The sequence below is a fragment of the Lynx rufus genome, unplaced genomic scaffold (assembly GCF_022079265.1).
Source record: "Lynx rufus isolate CCGP_SWC_20201006 ecotype Redwood Valley unplaced genomic scaffold, mLynRuf1.p SCAF_16, whole genome shotgun sequence".
Lineage (NCBI taxonomy): Eukaryota > Metazoa > Chordata > Mammalia > Carnivora > Felidae > Lynx > Lynx rufus.
In genome coordinates this window covers 38,652,108-38,671,656 of record NW_025814830.1, presented here as the reverse complement: position 1 = coordinate 38,671,656, position 19,549 = coordinate 38,652,108, and the positions used below count along the sequence as shown (strand labels likewise).

The following is a 19,549-nucleotide window of genomic DNA, read 5'->3' as shown; positions in this document are numbered from 1 at the left end:
GTCATTTTATTTCAACTTTAGCCCAGCACCTGTGCCCTCTCCAGCTGCAGCCACCTTCTTCACCCCTGTGGAGGGGAACATGGCTCCCCTCCACCCTGCAGGCGGGCACCAAGGTTTATGAGCCAGTGCAGAAACCTCTGAGAGCCACATGGGTGGAAAAAGTTACCCGGTTCTAAATCAGCCAGCCTCTCCGTGATCTCATCCCCTTCCCAATATAGTCATACTCCCCTCCTCCAGCCCCTGGCCCGTGGGCTAAGTCACGAGGGAGCTGGTGGAGGGGGCATGTGTGAGGGCTGGGGGAAAGGATTTTCACTTGGGGTCACACTGTACATTCTGTTTCATAATGTGATTTCCCATCCCACCCCCACTTACAGTATTTACATTTAGCAATTTCCTGTCTAATAATAAAGACTGCTTTTTAAACTGTCACTTAAAGTCCACCAGATGGATGCACCAGAATGTCTTTGTCCAGTATGTTGAGGAAGGACATGTCAGCAGTATTCAGTTTCTCTTTCTTAACCAACACCAGTGCCATGGCCATTTTTGTTCAACCCCCCTTATGAAGTTGGCTGACCCTCTCCCTCTCTTTCTCTCTCTGATAAATTCTGACAGGTGCTGGGCGGGAGAGCAGGCTTCACAGTGTGGGTGAATAGTTCTGGGCTCTCCCCCAAGCCAGAGGTTCCAAGCCCAGGGCAGGGGTGGGGGGGGAGGGGCAGAGACCAGTCCAGGGCCACCAGGGCAGGAAAGCAAGGCAGGCTGTGATCTGCTAGTCCCTCCTGCCTGCTCGAGACAAGCAACCCCTTCCCTCCCTCCCCCACCCCCCCGCTTCCACCTGCTCTTGCCCTCCCAACCCCCACAGGCCAGGCTGACCAGGGATACAAGTAAAGGCCATACACAGAGGCCATCTCGTGTTGCATGCACACAGCCCCACTCCAGGCAGAAGCAGAGGGTCCAGCCTCAGGATGGGACTCCCCACAGTCCATCCAATCCACATCTTGCCAAATACTCCTCTGGCTTCTGCTAGAATGCTTCCACTGACCAACAGCTCACTCCTTCCTGCCAGGCTTTAAGGAAATGGGTAGAGCATATTTTTGTTTGGAATTTTGGTTTTTTTTTTGTTTGTTTTTTACCAGATGAATAGGTATTCAACAGAATTGCGTGATTGCTTAGACAATCACATGAAAGCTAAGAGGAAGTTTTGAAGTCAGATACCAGGGCTCGAAACTCAGCTCCACATTTACTAGTTTTGTGACCTTGAGCATATCGTTTTTCTTTTCCAGGCTCAGTTTCACCATCTGTAAAATGGGTTCATAATATTTGCTTCGGGGCATCTGGGTGGCTTAGTCAGTTAAGCGTCCAGCTTCAGCTTGGGTCGTGATCTCAGTTAGTGAGTTCAAGCCCCCCCCCGTCGGGCTCTGTGCTGACAGCACAGAGCCTGGAGCCTCCTTTGAGTTCTGTGTCTCCCTCTCTCCCTCTCCCCTTCCCCTGCTCATGCTCTGTCTGTATGTCTGTCTGTCTCTCTCAAAAATGAATAAACATTAAAAAAAATACGTGCTTCATAGGGTTGCCAGATTTATTGTGAGGGACTGGTTCATGTGGTTATGGAGGCTGAGAAATCCAACGCTCTGCTCTCTGCAAGCTGGAGACCCAAGAAAGCCAGTGGCGTGGTTCCAGTCCAAAGCTGAAGGCCTAAGAACGAGAGGAGCCAATGGTGTAAGTCCCAGTCAGAGTCCACAGACCCGAGAACGGGGAGCACCAGATGTCTAAGGGCAGAAGATGGATGTCCCAGCTCAACGGACAGCATGTTTCTGTCCTTTTTGCTCCATTCCAGCCCTGGGTGGACTGTCTGATGCCCACCCACTCCTTTACTCAGTCTACTGATTTAATCTCTTCTGAAAACATCCTCACAGCACACTCAGAAATAATATTTTACCAGTTTTCTAGGCATCCCTTAGCCCAGTCAGGTTAGCACATATGATTAACCATCACAACCATCTCTCAGACTTACCAATTATCAAGACTGCTGCACACTAATGTCAATCCCCAGGGTCACAGTTGCTAAGTTCAGCCCAGATTCAAGAGGAGGAGAATTAGACCCTACAGCTCGGTGGGAGGAGCAGCAAAGAATCTGTGGTCATCCTTAAAACTGCCACAAGGAGCAAGAGGTGGAGGGTTCCAGGATCCCTGCCAGGAGTGACCAGGGAGCAGCCTGACTCTTGGAAGACGTGACCTCAGGTTATGGAGGAAAGACCTCTTTCTTTTCTCTCCTTTCTCCCTGCATGACTATGGTATCTGCACACCTGGGGAGGAGTCCAAGGAGGCAGGGGGGGAAGATGCTGAGCTTTCTCCCAAGGGTGAGGGATAGCCTGGAAGGTACGGAGCAGATGAGTGATACATAATATTTGGGTCTGACCCAGATCACTCTGGCTGCCTTGTGCTGGGTGGAGTTGACTGGAGGGGCAGCTGCTGTGTATGGGTGGGAGGGTAAAGGTGGTTTGGACCATTCTTGGGGCTGGGCAAGAGAAAGTAGACCCCCGAGCTGCTGGGAGGGTGGCTGAGGGGACTGGCTGCAGGAAGCAGGAAGAGGAGGTGGGAAGCGTTCAAAAGTGAGGGGCAGTCCACAGAGGGGAACATCCACATTGGGGCAGACTGGAAAAGGTAGCAGCTACTTCCTCCCCACGTAAAGCTCACCACCTGGCTCTGGCTGTCTTAGGTCCCCAGCAGCCCTCTTCCCACAAAGCAGGGCTGAGTGATTACAGGACAGGGCCCTTCTCCCACCCCACATTCATTCCAGCCCCAAGGATGTCTGGGGTCTGATGAGGCTCCCTGAAAGTTGTCCCAGGCTGCAGTCCCAGGGAGCCCCTGCTCTGGCAGGGCAGTGCCTCAGGGCCTCATGGAATATGATCTTCCCACTCCAGCTGCGGCCGGCACCAACATGGCCAGATGGCGACATCTAGAGGCAGCTTCCTGTCTCACACGGCTTCTCGGCAGAATCCCACAGCAAAGGGCCTGCGCTGGAGGTGCCAGCCAAGCCGAGGGCTCCCCATTGGAGTTCCCATCATCCTTAGGATCGAGTGAGCCAAAAGGCAGAGCTCAGAAAAGGCCCAGCCACTCCATGCCTCCATGCCAAAGCCAATTTTGGAGTTAGCAAAGCCCTGGAAACGCCAAATGAACCACCCATGGATACTCTCCCCTCCCAAAAGGCAAGGACATGTTGGCTTGATGATGTTCCCCTATCCCCCTACCTGCTGCACACCTTTGTCTCAGAGGAAGGGTCATCCCAGCAACTCAGCCAGCCTCTTGTCACAGAGCCAACCCATCATCTCCACCTCGCAGCCAGGCCCATCTTGTGTCCTGAGTCCCCCAAAAGAGAATTCCTCTCCTTAGCAATGCCTTTAAAATCACTTGTTCATTTCCATCTATCCACACCTGCAGTTTTTCTGGTCACAGAGCTCCTGACCCCTCTCCTCACTTTTACACCACCACTCACAGTTTTCCTGCTACTCCTCTGACCTCTCTTTTGCTGGTTCCTCTTATCTGCTGCTCCCTTAATCATCCACCCATCTGTCCCTCCCCCCCCAATCCTTCTTCACTCATTCTACAATCAGCAGGACAGGAACTACTTTAGGGCATTGAGTAGCATCAAGTAAAATAAAAACAAAAAATCTATAGAGATGAAAGAAATAGCATAAATTTACTTCCTCCCCCTGGAAAGAGCCCAAAGAACTCAATTTTTAAAATTTAATTCTGTTTCCCTTGTATTTTTTCCCTTATATTTTTATCATGTTCCGAAATGATGGGATATTGGAACACATATGTTAAGTATATCTAGCTTGTTTTCAGCACCACCTACTTCTCTATCCCATCCCCACCCACCCTGGGCCAAAATTGTGCAATGAAAAGATTTTTCGTGCATCATGTTCCCTTTCTAAAGGGGCCAGTATAGGGACAAGTGGATGGTCTGTGGACTCAGTTCAAATCCTGGCCCTACCATGATGTCAGGGGCAAGTTTTTCAGTCTCTGGGCTTGTTTTATGTCATTAAAAAGAGGGAAATAGCTCTTCCTGTTATCCTCATCAAACCTCAGACATCCCCTTTTCCACTTTTCCCTCCCTCAAATCTGCTCTTCTTCAAGTCCACCCTAAAGTGTTAATAACTTAATAGTTGGATTGCATTTTAAGAAGCACCCATAGGGGCGCCTGGGTGGCGCAGTCGGTTAAGCGTCCGACTTCAGCCAGGTCACGATCTCGCGGTCCGTGAGTTCGAGCCCCGCGTCAGGCTCTGGGCTGATGGCTCGGAGCCTGGAGCCTGTTTCCGATTCTGTGTCTCCCTCTCTCTCTGCCCCTCCCCCGTTCATGCTCTGTCTCTCTGTCCCAAAAATAAATAAAAAACGTTGAAAAAAAAAATTAAAAAAAAAAAAAGAAGCACCCATAGAGGCCGTCCTTAGGAACTTTATCTCTCCAGCAGCAGGGAGATACAGCTCAGGTGCGGCGGCGGGGGTGGGGGAGGGTGGTGGGAAGAGGTGGAGAGGGTCTCCAACACTATGGAAGTAGCCGTCTGGAACGTTTCCCCAAAGCTGGCTCTGCATCTAACAAAAGCTGGTTTCACAAGCTCAGTTAAATATGAAATCCCAGCAGGCCTCGGCACTGAGTGTGGGGAGACCCTTAGAACAAAAGCCTTAATTTCCTTTTCCTTCATTTCAGGTGCTCACACACATAATTAACACTCAATGAGCACTTCCTGTGTGGTCAGCAGCCATCACAAATTTGCAGAGAAGACCTCTCCTTTGGCAGGGTGGATTCTTACAGACTAAAATCTTCCTTGGCCAGATAAAGGTGGTGAAACAAGGGCTGGTGTAATCTAGTACCCTACAGACCTAAAGAAATTAATATCAAACCAAAAGAAACCAAATTTCATTTTGCCTTTTATTTACGAGTTTCATTTAAATATCTCTAATAGTCAGAAAATCAATGTCAAATAAGATCATGGGAGTACAGCTTAAAATACAAATGTCAGTAAATATTAAAGAACATGGTTAGTAATTTGTCCAAGTAAATGCTTGATAACAAATTATTTTCCAGGAAGCAAGTTCAACATGAGGTGCCCAAAGTATAAGGGACGGAGCTCCAGGCTGCTCGGGAAATGGTTGCATAGCAGTCCTTTCCCCCTCGGCGATGCACGAGTCTGCTTGCATGACAGCTGTACCACCAGGCTTTAGACCCCAGCTCCAAACCTACTTGGGCTTTTTCCACCAGGGGAAGGAGTCATGTTCAGAGACAAATGCACCACTTTAAGATGACACTAGGATGGCTCAGTTCCAAGATACTCTGGTTTAATCTGGGAAGTCAAGGCCTCCCAAGAACTGTCAAATGAAGATAGGTTACCAGGTACCGATGGATGAAAGAGTCAAGCCAGATTCATTCTGAACACATGTTCTTATTCCATACAATCCATTATTTTCTTCTTTAACTGACTCAAGTTCAAGCTGTTTATATTTCTCTTAGGCCTAAAAGGGTGCCAGCTCAGTTGTGTTTAGCCTGAACTTTTAGCCAGTGTGCCCAATACTAAAGACCTTTTAGGCCAATCATACTTCTGGAAAACTGTGTTTATATATTAACATACCTCAAAGTTCACATTTTCATTATAACACATTAGCTTTTTTTAATATATAACAAATTAGCTTTAATGTTACAAATAATATTTCAGGAAACCCAATCTAAGTAACTTGACTGAGGCTACTAACCCGCATTTAAAACGAAGACCATCTTCTCAATCATTTTGACCAATTCCCAGTTAGCGGAGCTGTGATATTTATACATAAAACAATATCGAAATTATGCCAATATTACAAAGTTTCTTACCTAAAATTATATGCAATTTAAAGAAGCAAAGCATACTTTATTCAAGGTATATCCAAAATATTAAATGTTCAATCTTATTTTTTAGTTGATTTTAGAGGTCTCAATATGGAAATCTTTACTAAAAGGAATAATAAATGCTTTAGAAGACTGACAAGTACCACCAACCCCCTCTCAAATTCCAGTGTCCTCTGGCAGTAGCCCAGGTCTCAGAGAGGCCACAGACACCACAATTGTGGTCAAGGAGACAGACATGCTGGGGGTTAACCAGGAGACTCTCCTTGGAGCATTCATGGAAAGGGCTGACAGAGTTCACAGTAGAAAAAGGCAGACAATAAACTGGCCTTTCTTCCATCTCGATGTACTACAATTAGAAAGCAGGAAATATATTAGGCAGAGAAAAAACACAGATAAGCTTGGAGAAGCAGGTGGGAAGTCTGTATTCTCTCAGCTGTCCCGCAAGTTACTGAGTCAGACGCATTTTATGGCCTTTGCTAGGCTCCAAAACGGGATTCATACTCTGTAATCCCCGTAAATGCTCCGACGGTGTGCCAGGGTTTAGCTGACATAAAGAACAAAGGATGGCAGACAAGCAGTCTTCAACTTTAGCAACAAACCTTCATGCGAGCACAATGGCAGTCATTCACGTTTTATTTCTCAGTTATGATCCAGGAGGTCAAAAGGAACACTAATGATTTCAGAATAAAAGGACCAAGGCTTAAGCACTGACTGGAGCTGAAGCCCAATCACTGAAGAGCTGCACTGGAAAACAGACAGGGAAATGTCCCCAAGTTAAAAGCACTCCAACACTTGAATGAGTATCACTGGGACGTGAAAAGTCAAACTTTCTTTTTTCTTTCAGTGGATGGTACAAGGTGGAAGAGGAGGAGAGGGATCAACTAACGTAGTGCAGGAAGACAGAACTGTCAGCTTTGTGGGATTATATTTGTGTTTCCATTTAGGGACACATTTCCTGTTGTGTAAATGCCGGAGCATTTCACGAGAACACAAAATTCTTTCCCCCAAAAAGGATCCACAGGGTTTAATTTGAAATAAACACAAAGACTGTGCTGCCCACAGAAGCCATTACAGGTTGCAGTTTATTTTTGCCCCAACTCCTATACTAAATATGGTCTGGCTCCTGAGGAGAAGCCATGGCGGTTTATCCCACAGACTTAGGGCAAGCATCCCATCTGACAAATCTCACTCCTTCTTCCCCACTGCCTCTCAGGACACAGACAGGCAGCCCTGGTTAGTGACTTCTCAAGCTCTTCATGTTTTCACCTGTCCAGATTTGGGCTGAATCTTAGGTCCATAATCCACTGCATAAGCCAGTCCTGCCTGCACATCTGTCACAACTACCATATTACACGATTGCATTTTCTCCTCCCCTATAACCATTTGAAGAGGGAGCCTTCTTTCCGGACGATATTGCGTGCATATAGTCAGTAGCAGTAGAGTGAGGGAGTTTGGCAGAGCAGAGGTAGGAATATTAGGTGGAATGAACAGAAGAACGTTTGAGAGGTATAATCAGAAAGGCTAAGTGCTACAAATAGCCCCACAGAGGCTAAGCCCTGGAGCATATTTTATTAATGCCGGGAAGGCGAGGAGTTAAGGCTTAGATAGAAGTTACCTCCTAGTGTGGCTCAAGGTTCAAGGGGTGGGACACAGTGGAAGGTATCACAAGTGGCACGAGTCAATTCATCAGCTGGTCCAGAGGCCTCGCCCCCTCACTCTCAGCTGAAAACCAAGACAAATCATTCCAAGCATGCTTACAGCAGGCCTGTTTGCAAGTTTGAGGACTGTTTTAACATAAACAAAAACACACCAGGATGCAGCATCACAAAATGTTTTCACAAGTATAATCACACAAAAAAGTTAGAATATTGCATAGAAAAGAGTATTCTCTGTAAACCTAGGTCTTAGTAATTTAAAAATAAGTCCGCGATTGTAAATTGAGGAAAACTACCAAGTTTGCAGATTCTGCACAACATCAGGAAGTCCTGAAGTTCTTCATAGTCTTAGGACGATGATTACATTTACCCTTTGAAGGCTCAGGCTGATGATGGCTTAACGACAACAGCGTCTTTACAAAAGGACTTTGGCTATGGGCCCAAGCCAATTCTGTGGTCTCAATGCTCTGCCCTCTCTATGCAGAAGCAGTGACCAAAACACACTGTGGCATGAAATCACTGCTACCGTTTTTAAACCGAGCCTGGCTTTTCCTCATGTCAGTCTATTATTAAGCCCAGCTACCTCGGCCTGCCTTTTTAACAGTAAGGTCTGAATAGCCAGTTTAAGAGTAAGTGAAAATGTCTTAGAAAAAGCATTTAAGTTAACCTTGGCAATACGGGACACTCTTAACCCCCTTTGTAATATGCGTCAATTGAGTCTGAGTTAAAATACACCACGGTGACAGTGATGTCGTCCCTGTACATCCTCGCCAAGTCCTCTGGCAAAGTCAGCATCGCTGTTAGCCGCTCCGGTTCCATCTCCCCATACTCATTGCTCCCTATGGCGTGTCTGATCAGACGTGTGGCTGCATTTTGGTCGGCCGCGCGCAGCCCCTGGGCTCTCCTCTGCTGCAGCAGGCTCTGCATGAGTCCTAGGTTGGCGGGTCTCTGGGCCAGGTCTGGCTTGTGCCGACTTGCTTCTGCCAGGTGCTCCACCACCAGCCTCACCACATCCTCATTGTCCAGCACGTCCCACAGGCCATCTGAGGCCAACACAAGGAACTTATCCTGGGGCCTCAGCCGGTGGTAGGTGACCTCAGGCTCAGCAGTCAGGTAGGGTGGAGTGTGGTAGTGTGGGGGGGTGAACTGGTAAATGTTGAGGGCCTCGGTGTCAAAGCCCCTCTCCAGGACACCGCGCTGCAGCTCTTTACTCCACTTCAGCTGGACATCCCCGAAGGCCCTGCAGGGCATGAGCACGCCCAGCAGCCTGTTGTCCACAATGACTGTCCTGTCCTCTGATTCAGGGTGCTCCCTCTTTAGCCGTGACAGCTCAGCTTGGTTCCAGGCATTGTGGTCGCGTGTGAGGGGCAGACAAGACCACATGCCATTGTCCTCCTGGACCCCAAGGATGGCCCGACAGTCACCAGCGTTTGCCACATGCAAGTGAACTCCATCAACATGGGCCATGCAAGCTGTAGCCCCAGAGAAGGCCACCTGGAGTGAAAGGTTCCTCGTCATCTCATCTTCCAGGGGGGCCTGGACTTCCAGCGAGATGTCAGAATCCAGTCTCTGGAAGGAATACATTAATGCTTCCTTAATGTTGAGTCCCATTTCCATGTGCAGGTCAAGCAGTTCCTGCCAGTAGACACGGAGGTGATCAAGGTGCACTGACGTGACATCCTTGTAGATACTGTCCCCTGGGTGCTTGAGCCATTGCAGGATGGGCATCAGGGGCTTCATGCTTTCCATGGCTCCCTCCATCCGCTCCAGGGTCTGCTGGGACATCAGCGACACCGCCACATAGTAGAAGAGCCTCTCGCTCACTGCTTGAGCACACGCATGGCCACCATGTCCATCGAAGATGCCAAACATCAGCCCGCTGGTCTGCAGGCAGGAAGCCACACCTCGCCGGTCCTCCACTGGGGAATTGGCCGCCAGTTGGTTGCTCTCAAACCGTAACACTGAATTTGGGGCTCCACTGACGAGGTCGAGGATCTTGTGAGCCGACTCACCGGCTCGCAGCACTTCATTTACCTGCTCAGGGCTGAGTTGCAAGTGGAAATCGTCTTCCTCTGTTGATGTGTGTCTGTAGGCTTTCTGCAGAGCAAAGCCACTGCACGGGGCACTGCTCTTCAGGGCGCCTGGTCCCTGGGAAAAGAGTCTCCATCTTGATTTATTTCTATTTGAGGCACACCTTGAATACAAACGTCTGCCCCCTTGTAACGTGGCAATGCTGTTCCTTGCAGAATTTAAGATCCAGAAGGGCAAAGTACTTGACATTATGCAGCGATACCGGCAAATGTGTTCCTTCCGCAAAAGGGGCTTTCTTTAAACCTGAAAATTAAAGAGTTGAAGAAAATTCAAATTTAATTTCTTAAAAACAGACTTCTGAAAACATTTATTTTGCTACTATTCTGAACAAAAGTGTTTTAAGATAAACCTTAAAAGAGTTGGGTGGTTCTGTGGGTTAAGTGACCGGCTTCGGCTTAGGTCGTGATCTTATGGTTCCTGACCCTGAATTCCTGATTTCAGGTTCTCTGCTGTCAATGAGGAGCCCGCTTTGGATCCTTCACCCCCCCCCCCTCTTTCTGCCCCTCCCCTGCTTGTGCTCTGTCTCTCTTTGAGCTCTCTCTCTCAAAAAACAAAATTTAAAAAAATAGTAAAACAGTTGACTAAATTCAAAATACTTAAGCAAGTCTCCCTACCTCCCATTACAACACATAAATAACATTTCAGAAAATGAGAAAAAACAGGATTTTTATATGATCTCCATTCATACCGAGCCACTGAAGGCTTCCCCACAGAACTCCCTCATTGCTCACAGCTGGCCCAGGGGCCCCTTTATATTTTCCTTCCCAAATCTTTCCCTTGCCAGAGCCCAGTGTCTAGCTCCCATGTTCGCTTTCCCCAACAGACTGTAAGTGTTTATTTAAATATCTATCTGCTTCTCCACTAGTCTATACGCTCCATGAATTCAGGAACCCTTACTCACCGGTGGCTCTCCAGCCCCATACAACACGCAACAGGTCCTCAAATACTGGCTAGACGCAGCATTTCCAAAGGCCCAATAGCACACCAGGTGTGACACCAGCTGTCTAACATCAGACACACTGCTTCACTTGCCTGAGCTCCAGAGGTCTGTCAGGGGGATGGGAATACCCGTCTTATAAGGTTTTGTGAGGATTCAATGAAATATGACCCTTCTGCTCCAAAAAGGTAGTTATACTTTTATCATTAAGTGACTGTTCTGGTCACTCTGTATACATTTTTATACAACTGAAACCACAACTTACAATCTTTTTTTTTTTTTTCCTTTTAAGCATTTTATTCATGATAAAGACATTTCAGGGATGTGTACTACCCTATTTTGGCATAAACAATCTCAATTTCCTTAACTGTTCTCCATTGTCGTAGATTTAGAAGTCGTTTCTACTGGCTATGGATAAAACACCAAATTGCACTGCCTTATGCACCAACCTTTTCCCTACTTAGGTTTTAATCTACTTATTTCCCAAAGGGGGAATCAGTAGGTCAGAGGGTGTAGACTCATAATGCCAAACTGATCTCCAAAATGTTCACATCTGCCTCCACAAGGACACGAAGGGAACAGTTTCCTACCACCTTCAACAGACGCTGAGGATACCTCTTCTTAGACAAAAAGCAAAGCAAAACAAACAAACAAACAAACAAACCTGCTCTATTTTCTATTTTCCCGGGTGACCTAAGAGGAGCGTTTCCCACGTGTTTTCGGATTTCGTTCAGGAGACCTGCCCTCTGCCAGTTTGCCTGTTGGGGCACTGGGAACTCTCAGAACTGAGGACCGTGCTCCTCCCCGCCAGCCCACCCCGCTGAACTTGGGGCAGGAGCGGTAGGTCAACGCCCACAGAGGCCGCCTGGCACCTCCCACTCTCCAGGGCCCTGCAGAGAAATGAGGGAGCAGTGCCGGACGCAAGTTGGTCCGCCGCAGCCGGGACCCAAACAATTTCGCGTCCCTGAAGAAAACACAGGTCCCAAGTTCAAGTCTCTGCCCCACAGCCTCATAGATAAGAGTGCGGTCTCGGGAGTCTATCAAGCCCGATCGCGCCCATACCCCGGCGCGGCCACATCCCTGAGCTCCAGCTTCCCAGCCTGTAAAATAGGGAAATTCAGTCGAGGCGCCGAACTCACAGGGGTGCTCCAAGGGCTAACGCAGCTAGTGCGTGTGCCGGGGTCCGAAGCCAAGGGTCCTTGGCGAGTCCGAGAGCCCACGTGGCGCGTGCGCGCGGTGGGGTGACCGTGACTGCGGGCCCGCCCCCTCACCTCATTTCACCTCACCTCCGCTTTCCACCTCATCATCTGAACCGATTCTGACGGCCGCAAAGGGCTGGGCTCCGGGGACGCCCGGCGGGGCTGGAGGGGTCCCCATCCTGCGATCGCTCCCTTCCCTACCTCGGACCCTCGCTCCCCACTCACCAGCTTGCGCCACTGCCACCGGGTCCGTCCCGTCAGTTCCACGCCTGCGCACAGTGCTGCGGCAGCCGCCACTCCGGCCTCACCTCCTTGAAGCGTCCCCTTGTGCAGATCCAGATGGAGAAGGAAGCATCCTCTCTCCAGCTCTTATTGGTTCACCTGCGGAGGCGGGCCTTTGAAGGACAGAAGAATTACCCAATGGCTGAGGAGGGCGACAGGGCAGGCAGGGCGGGAGGAGCTAAATCCAGTTCCTCCCCACCCATCAGCACCCTTCTGGGCTCCGACCGTGGGTGAGCAGAGTTCCCGGCTACGCGACCAGGCAATCAGGGACCGAGCTACCCCGCCACGTGATGGCCCACACTCTGCACACCCCAAACCCAGCATCCTCTCCAATTCTTTACTGTTGGTAATGCCGCACGGTTTCCTCTCCTTTGCTTTGCCCACCAAATCCAGACCTCTCTCCCAAGCGTCACAGCCTTGTGTTCAACCACTTGGACGCCTCCCTTTGGAGGCCCTATGTACGCCTCGAACACATCTCGCTCAGAACTCACCTTCCTACCAAACTCGCCCTTCCTCTCCTACCCTAACCCAATAATGGCCCCACCATCTTCCCAGATAGCCTAAACCAGAATCCTGGGAGTCTTAACTGCTCCCTCTTTCCAGCCCCTCTCCTGTTATCTAATCCTGCTATCTTATCTCCCAAGTATCTCTGCAATCCACACATTTGCCTCCAGCTACCCAATTCCAATCCTCTCATCTGGTCTCCCTACGTTCACTTTACGACTCAGCTGCTCTTCCTGTACGGAACAGGCAGTGACCCTTCTAAAACTCAAACTCCTGCTCTAAAGTTTTCATTGGTTCCCAGGGGCCGTTGGGCCTTCAAAAGACATTTATATTGATCTGACCACTGACAGTTACTGGAAATGGTTACCGGTTGGTAGGTTGAGAAAGACTGAGAACCAAGACACCAGATAACCCCTCAGTCCCTCGTATTGTGGGATTCCAGTTATCCCCTGCTTCCTTATTATCGCAAGGCAAGTACAGTCCTCCCCTGGAGGCAGAGACCAGAAATGCCACTTGGAGCCCTGAGAATGTAGTCTTCTGGAAGCGAGACACACTGGTTTACCTGGAGAGCCTGGCCAGCCCACCTGGACCCGAGGACATGCCTGCCATAATACCGCTCCTGTCAGACTTGCATCTGGTTTGACGTTTATACTGCCACTCACCCTTGGCCCTTTCAGGAAGTTTTCTGGTAAGTCAGAATTTGCAATATCTCTCTTCCTGGATATTGAGAAGGCTGTTTCAGACTGAAAGTAAAGATAACTCTAAGGCATTCTAAATAAATGGGCGTAAGTTTTATTTTTAGGTTTTGTACAGATAGTTCATTTGGGGTGACAAAGGGTCATCCTTAAGGACAGAGTCAGCACAGTTTAATCACTTCATCTGCAGGCATTTATGGGTGCCTGAGGTGACTACTGGAGGCACACAGATGGCTGCCCCCACCACACTTTCCTGAGAGAAATTACATCACCCTGCTAAGTCTGAAACCACAGAGTTTTTTTTAAGTTACCACACACAACAATTCCAAAGTAAAAATGTATCTTTGAGGATTTTGTGTGCACTGGAGCTTTCATTTAGAGGCTGTAGCTAGCTCAGTCACCAGCATAGGATGGCTAGCCCAAGAACCCCAGCCAGTCTCCCAGTGCTTCTTGTCTCAAGGTCTTAAAAGAAGAAAAATGAAGGAAAAGGTCTGACCTCTCCTTAAGAAAGGAAAAGCAGCAGCTCAGCTGTCATTTTCTGAGGAAATTTAAAAAGATTCAGCCTCAGTCAAAACCAAGCAAATAAGAATTAAAACAAGGTACTGGTTTTTGTCAAACAACATGACAATCATTAAAACAGATTAGTACTTCATGTTGGTGAGTAGGCATTGCCTTCTGGGCAGGTAGGAGTGTAAATTGAGGCTACCCAATGGACAGATTTTTGATCCGCTAATTCTACTTCTTTTTTTTTAATGTGTTTTATTTATTTTTGAGACACAGAGCATTAGCGGGGAGGAACAGAGAGAGAGGGAGACATAGAATCTGAAGCAAGCTCAGGGTCTGAGCTGTCAGCACAGAGCCCTACTCGGCGTTCAAACCCATAGACCTTGAGATCATGACCTGAGCTGAAGTTAGACAGCTTAACTGACACAACCACCCAGGTGCTCCAATTCTACTTACTTTAATTTACCCTAAATAGACAGTCAAAGGTAAACATTAGAAATTTTCTTTTTCTTTTCTTTTGAGAGAGAAAGAGGGCACAAGTGAGTGAGGGGCAGAGAGAGAGAGAGAAAGAGAAATTTTCTACAGTAAACATACACATATATTACTCCATCTGGCATTTCTTGTATAATCAAGAAGAAGAAAGAGGAGGAGGAGGGAGAGAAGCAGCAGCAGCAGCAGCAGCAAAACTACATTTTAAAAAACAACCACAGGCCTAACCGGAGTAGGGAGTTAGATCCCTTGGATGATTCTGGCAAAATTCCCTGATTTTATAGCCATACAAATAGGGGCTTCCGTGGAATGTTAGGAAAGCTGGATCTGAGATTATCTTGTGTCAGGAGGAACTGAGAGAGTAGCAGATAGCTTTTTGTCCAACTGTCAAAACTATACATCTAGGCCCGATATCTGTAAGAGTTTGTAAAAACCCCAGATATCTTTCTTTGTGGCCGAGCAGACATGCTTCCCCTTGGAGCAGTTCTGTGACCTTAGTGCTCCCTAGTGCAACTGAATAAACCCAGAAAAGCCTTCCTGCTGATCTGAGCACATCTGTGCCCTCCGACAGTCGTCTCACAGACCAGTGTCATCCTAAATCAAGTAATGCAACTTCACCACCTCTGGCCAAACAGGTGACTTTTCCTGGCACTGTCTCCTCCCACATTGACCACGCACATGGACACACGTGTGTGTATGCACCCCCCCCCCGCCTCCCCAGGGCCCCTTTTCCTTCAGAGGGAATGGTAACGGTAACCATTCCCTGCAGAGCAGCAACCTCAAGGACATATTTCACAAGTCTTGAGGATGATAGTGACAAAGGCTTGGGAATTTTTTTTTAATGTTGTATTTATTTTTTTTTTAATTTTTTTTTTCAACGTTTTATTATTTATTTTTGGGACAGAGAGAGACAGAGCATGAACGGGGGAGGGGCAGAGAGAGAGGGAGACACAGAATCGGAAACAGGCTCCAGGCTCTGAGCCATCAGCCCAGAGCCCGACGCGGGGCTCGAACTCACGGACCGTGAGATCGTGACCTGGCTGAAGTCGGACGCTTAACCGACTGCGCCACCCAGGCGCCCCTGTTGTATTTATTTTTAAGAGACAGAAAGAGACAGAGTGTGAGCAGGGAAGGGGCAGAGAGAGAGCGAGACACAGAATCGGAAGCAGGCTCCAGGCTCTGAGCTGTCAGCACAGAACCTGACTCAGGGCTCAAACTCATGAACTACAAGATCATGACCTGAGCTTAACTGACTGAACCACCCAGGCGCCCCATGGGAATTTTTAAAAAACACAAATCTTGTCTCAGCCCTCCTCTCAAACCTGCTCTGAAGCAACAGAGCTTGCGGGCAATTAGGAAGCCTCAAAGTGGTTGTGTTAAGCTCCTAGCTCATAGAGCCAAAGCTAAAGATTTCCCTTCACTAGAGGAGGATGGGCAGACCCTTTGGGGGAAATACAACCTGTGTTTCAGTCTCTTTAACGCTTCTCCAAACGCAGATCAATGTCTTTCACCTGTTTGACAGATCAGCTGCACCCAAGGCTCTGATGATGTAGGCCAGAGGTCTTCCCCTGTGACCCCAAAATAATCATTCCCTTTTCCACCATCATCCTACAGCTGTCTCTACTCAGACTTAACCACTGGCAGGCCCAGAATTTTCCATCGTCCTCAAGTCCCAAGCCTAAGACCCAGTTTGGCACTTTTTTGCTGTGTGATCCTGGCCCAGTCACTTACTTCCTCTCTCTGAGCCTCTGTAGAGCTCCTTGCTTGGAAGGGGCAATTTTGTGGGCCTTGTACTTGTCACTAGCACTCCAAGTTGCCTATGACTCATATTCTTTCTTGAAAGTAAATTGGGAATGGAGCAGAAGAACAGCTCAAGGGGTCTGGTGTGGGTAAGAGGAGGCAAGAGGAAGTTGGAAGACAGCCCTGGAGCCCCTGGAGGCGCATGGTTTTCCTGCTTTCTCTTGAAGCTGCAGGGTATGGAATAGGTTCAGTCAGCAAGCAGTGGTCCTGTGGCGTGGCTTGTGCTACCCTATGACATTGTCCAAGAAACTGAGGGTGCCCAGCCGCTGCTGTGTGCCATCCCTGTGGAGGTCCCACCCCCGGTACCTGGAGCACCCTTTTCAGGCCCAGGGGCAACTCCTTGAGCGACCAGAGAACACAGTGAGCTAGGTTCAGGGGTGGGGGGTGCAGTGTCACCTGAGCAATTGTCCCCAGCATCCAACAAGATGCCAAATGTGGGGTTGGAAAGGCCAGGAAGGAGCTATTAGGACAGAACAGAACATCAAATGAAAAACCAGATTACAACAGAGAGTTTGGTTTTGATAATAACGATATTTCATGTATGCATTTCTTCTCCTCTTTTTTCCTTTGTGCATGCCTCTTTGCGTGCAAAGAAAAATCTAGCAGGACACATGCCGACAGTTAACAATGCTTATCTCTGGGTCATGAAACTTTCACATTCTTTCCTTTTCCATGTATTTCTTTATATGCTTTTTTTTCTTTTTTAACATGCAGCATGTATTTAATAATCAGGAAAACCCCCAATAATGTCTGTCCCACACACTTACACCTAAGAGTGGGAGAGAAGAAGGCAGAGTGGGCTGTTCTGGGGCAAGGGAGGCAGCTAGGGAGAGGGGTGGGGACCAGAGGGCTATTTTATGTCTGGAAATCAGGGAAGGTTCCTCTGATAAGATACGCTTTGGAGAGAGATCTGAAGGAAGTTAGTGAGCCTGGCCTATCTGGGAAAGAGCATTCCATGGAGAGAGAACGGTAAGGACAAAGGTCTTCACCTTGTGAACCAAGGGAAGGGCTTGAATTTTATGGCCAGGGCTGCCTGCCCCGTCTCCAACCCTTGGGCCAGAGCTGGAAAGAACTTGAGATCATCTCACCCATGCCTTCTGAAAGTGTGCTCCATGGAGCACCATCCCAGAAAATGTTTTGAGAGAAAAGAACCATGTCTCTACTACCCACCCCTGGAAGAGATTCACAATGAACAACTTAGTTAAGGCCCTGAGAAATGGTGCAGTAAAAGGAATTCATCCAACTTTATTGCAGCAATTCCAAACATTTCCCCATGAACCTCCTTTTTGCTCTAAAATCCCATCTAACAGAACCCATGTACTTCATGAGATGCCCATATATCCGAAGCACAAAATAAAGTCCAGAAACCTGAACTGACTTCACCAGGTTCCTGGGGGTCCCACTTTAAGCTTGTGGCTAAGAAGAGTCTGGGTCCTACTCTCTGGACTCACTTCCAAGCCACTCTTCTAGAAACTTTCCACATTTAATAGCCTGAGGGGCCAATTTGAGCTTCTCTGAAGCCAGAGGAAGAGTTCTCCTGAGGGAAGACAGTTACCCTCTCAGCATACTGTATTTTTGTTTAGCCATCTTTTTATTTTAATTTTTTTAATTTTTCTAATTTACTTATTTGTTTTTGAGAGAGAGAGAGCGTACACACAAGTGGGGGAGGGGCAGAGAGAGAGAGAGAAAGAGAGGGAGACACAAAATCCAAAGCAGGCTCCAGGCTCTGAGCTGTCAGCGCAGAATCTGACTTGGAGCTTGAAATCCTGAACTGTGAGATCATGACCTGAGCCGAAGTCAGATGCTTAACAAACTGAGCCATCCAGGCCCCTCTTGAGCATTTCTTTCCAAAAGACAAGAGCCTCCTCTAGCACAAAGCACCCCATGTAATGTGGTGGTTTCAGAGGCTGGACTGCGGGTCAGGCAGACATGAGAACCCCAGTGCTGTCATTAACCGGATGCATGCTTGGGCAACGGACCTCAGTCAAATTTAGAGCCTCTGTATCTCCATCTGCTGAATGGGGGCAGCCATTCCCATGTATGTTGTGGGGGCATATCCCTCCTCCTAGCTGTATAGTGACTACAGAATGGGGGCAGAAAGGAGTATGTGAGGGTGCTGAAGCAGAGCTGTCCTCCTTTCTTGGCTCTGAAGCTATTTCTGTCTGAAGAACTAGGACCTGTCAATGTAATCAGGGCACCCCCATCCCCAGGCTATGCTGGAGACTGGGTCAAATTTAATTCAGCCTTTTATTTTCACACTTACTGTCAATTCCCAGGGCAAAGCCCCTGCTGTTCCCCCCCTCCCCGGAATGCCCTCCCCATCCTCCATACCTTTGGCAAACAGTGGGGCCATTACCTCAGACCTCCACATGCCCTTTCCCCAAGAGCCCAGTGGTGCTCAGTGGCACTGACAAGTTCACCCAGCTTCACCCAGCACTGGAGGCCTTGGACAGCAGAAGAAGCAAGAGCTTAGGGTGTCAAGCAAAGCAGGAGCACAAACAGCAGCAAAAATATTTTAAATATTTTGACAAGTGGTAACCGGCTGGGCAAGGGTTCTTTCCTATCTTGGCTAGGCTGGGCTCTTGCTAGTGAATACGAAGATGGCCAGAGACCAAGCTACGGGCTCACACGTGGCCACACGGGGGCGTAAATACACTGCAGAAAGCGCCTGAGCATCTCACTGCCTAGAGCTGGTGGAGGGAGTGTGTGTGTGTGTGTGTGTGTGTGTGTGTGTGTGTGTGTATGTGCGCACACTTGTATGCATCATTCCACATTGCTTATTGTGATACTGTCATTAGTGGGAAGACCGACTAATGCCTTTCAAGGGGCCCAGAGAGTGGTGGCATAGGCTTGGCTCCAAGGTAGGCCAATCTGGCCCCAGCTCCAACTATGTGACCTGGAGCAAGTATCTCAATCTGATCCTCAGTATCTCATCGGCAAAATGGGAATAAGAATGGTACCCACTTCAAAAGGTCTTGGGTCAATTCAGGAAATGAGTTAATTGAGTCAATTCATGAAAAAAAAAAAACAATTCACGGATTGTGTTCACTGGTGGGTCATGCCACAGGCACATGGAGCATGTTCTCAGGGAGTCCAAAGGAAGGTGCCTTAAAATAATCGGTTAGTTCGTATTTTATTAAAATAAAAGTGTGATGAGAGAAATGAGAATTATGTTTACCTTCCTTATAGTTACCTATCAGTTTAGTATCATCTTGGACTGTTCTTATATTTAATTACATATGTGAAGGCCCCATAATCCTTTCAGTGTGTGGCTTAGATGGGTTTTCAGCTCATGGAGGCCCCCATCGGGGCTGCAGCTGATGGGGTCCCCTATGTCTGTTAGGAGGTGCAGTTCCTGAGGGGGCTCAGAGTAGTTGAGCAGGTATCCATGCAGGGCCCCGGAAAGTGTAGGTCCTGTGGCTTCCTCCGAAGGAAGACTCAATGATAGGTAGCAAAGTCCACAGAGGATCTGCAACCCTCCATCTTTAGGACCGACCTACTCCCTCAGGAGCTGCCTA

At 48.3% G+C, this 19,549-nt stretch overlaps 1 protein-coding gene across 1 annotated transcript; it reads right to left on the bottom strand.

Moving 5' to 3' along the window:
* Positions 1 to 4,925: 4,925 nt before the first annotated feature.
* On the bottom strand, positions 4,926 to 12,083 carry PDP2 (pyruvate dehydrogenase phosphatase catalytic subunit 2). Its single transcript, XM_047078531.1, has 2 exons — positions 11,983 to 12,083; positions 4,926 to 9,864 (listed from the first exon to the last, which is right to left on the bottom strand). The coding sequence occupies exon 2, from the start codon at positions 9,808 to 9,810 to the stop codon at positions 8,218 to 8,220; it is 1,593 nt and encodes a 530-aa protein (XP_046934487.1). The 5' UTR covers positions 9,811 to 9,864; positions 11,983 to 12,083; the 3' UTR covers positions 4,926 to 8,217.
* Positions 12,084 to 19,549: the final 7,466 nt, after the last annotated feature.

Excerpts from the sequence above, each read along its gene's own strand:
- PDP2 (XM_047078531.1), bottom strand. The coding sequence starts at position 9,810 with ATGTCAAGTACTTTGCCCTTCTGGATCTTAAATTCTGCAAGGAACAGC.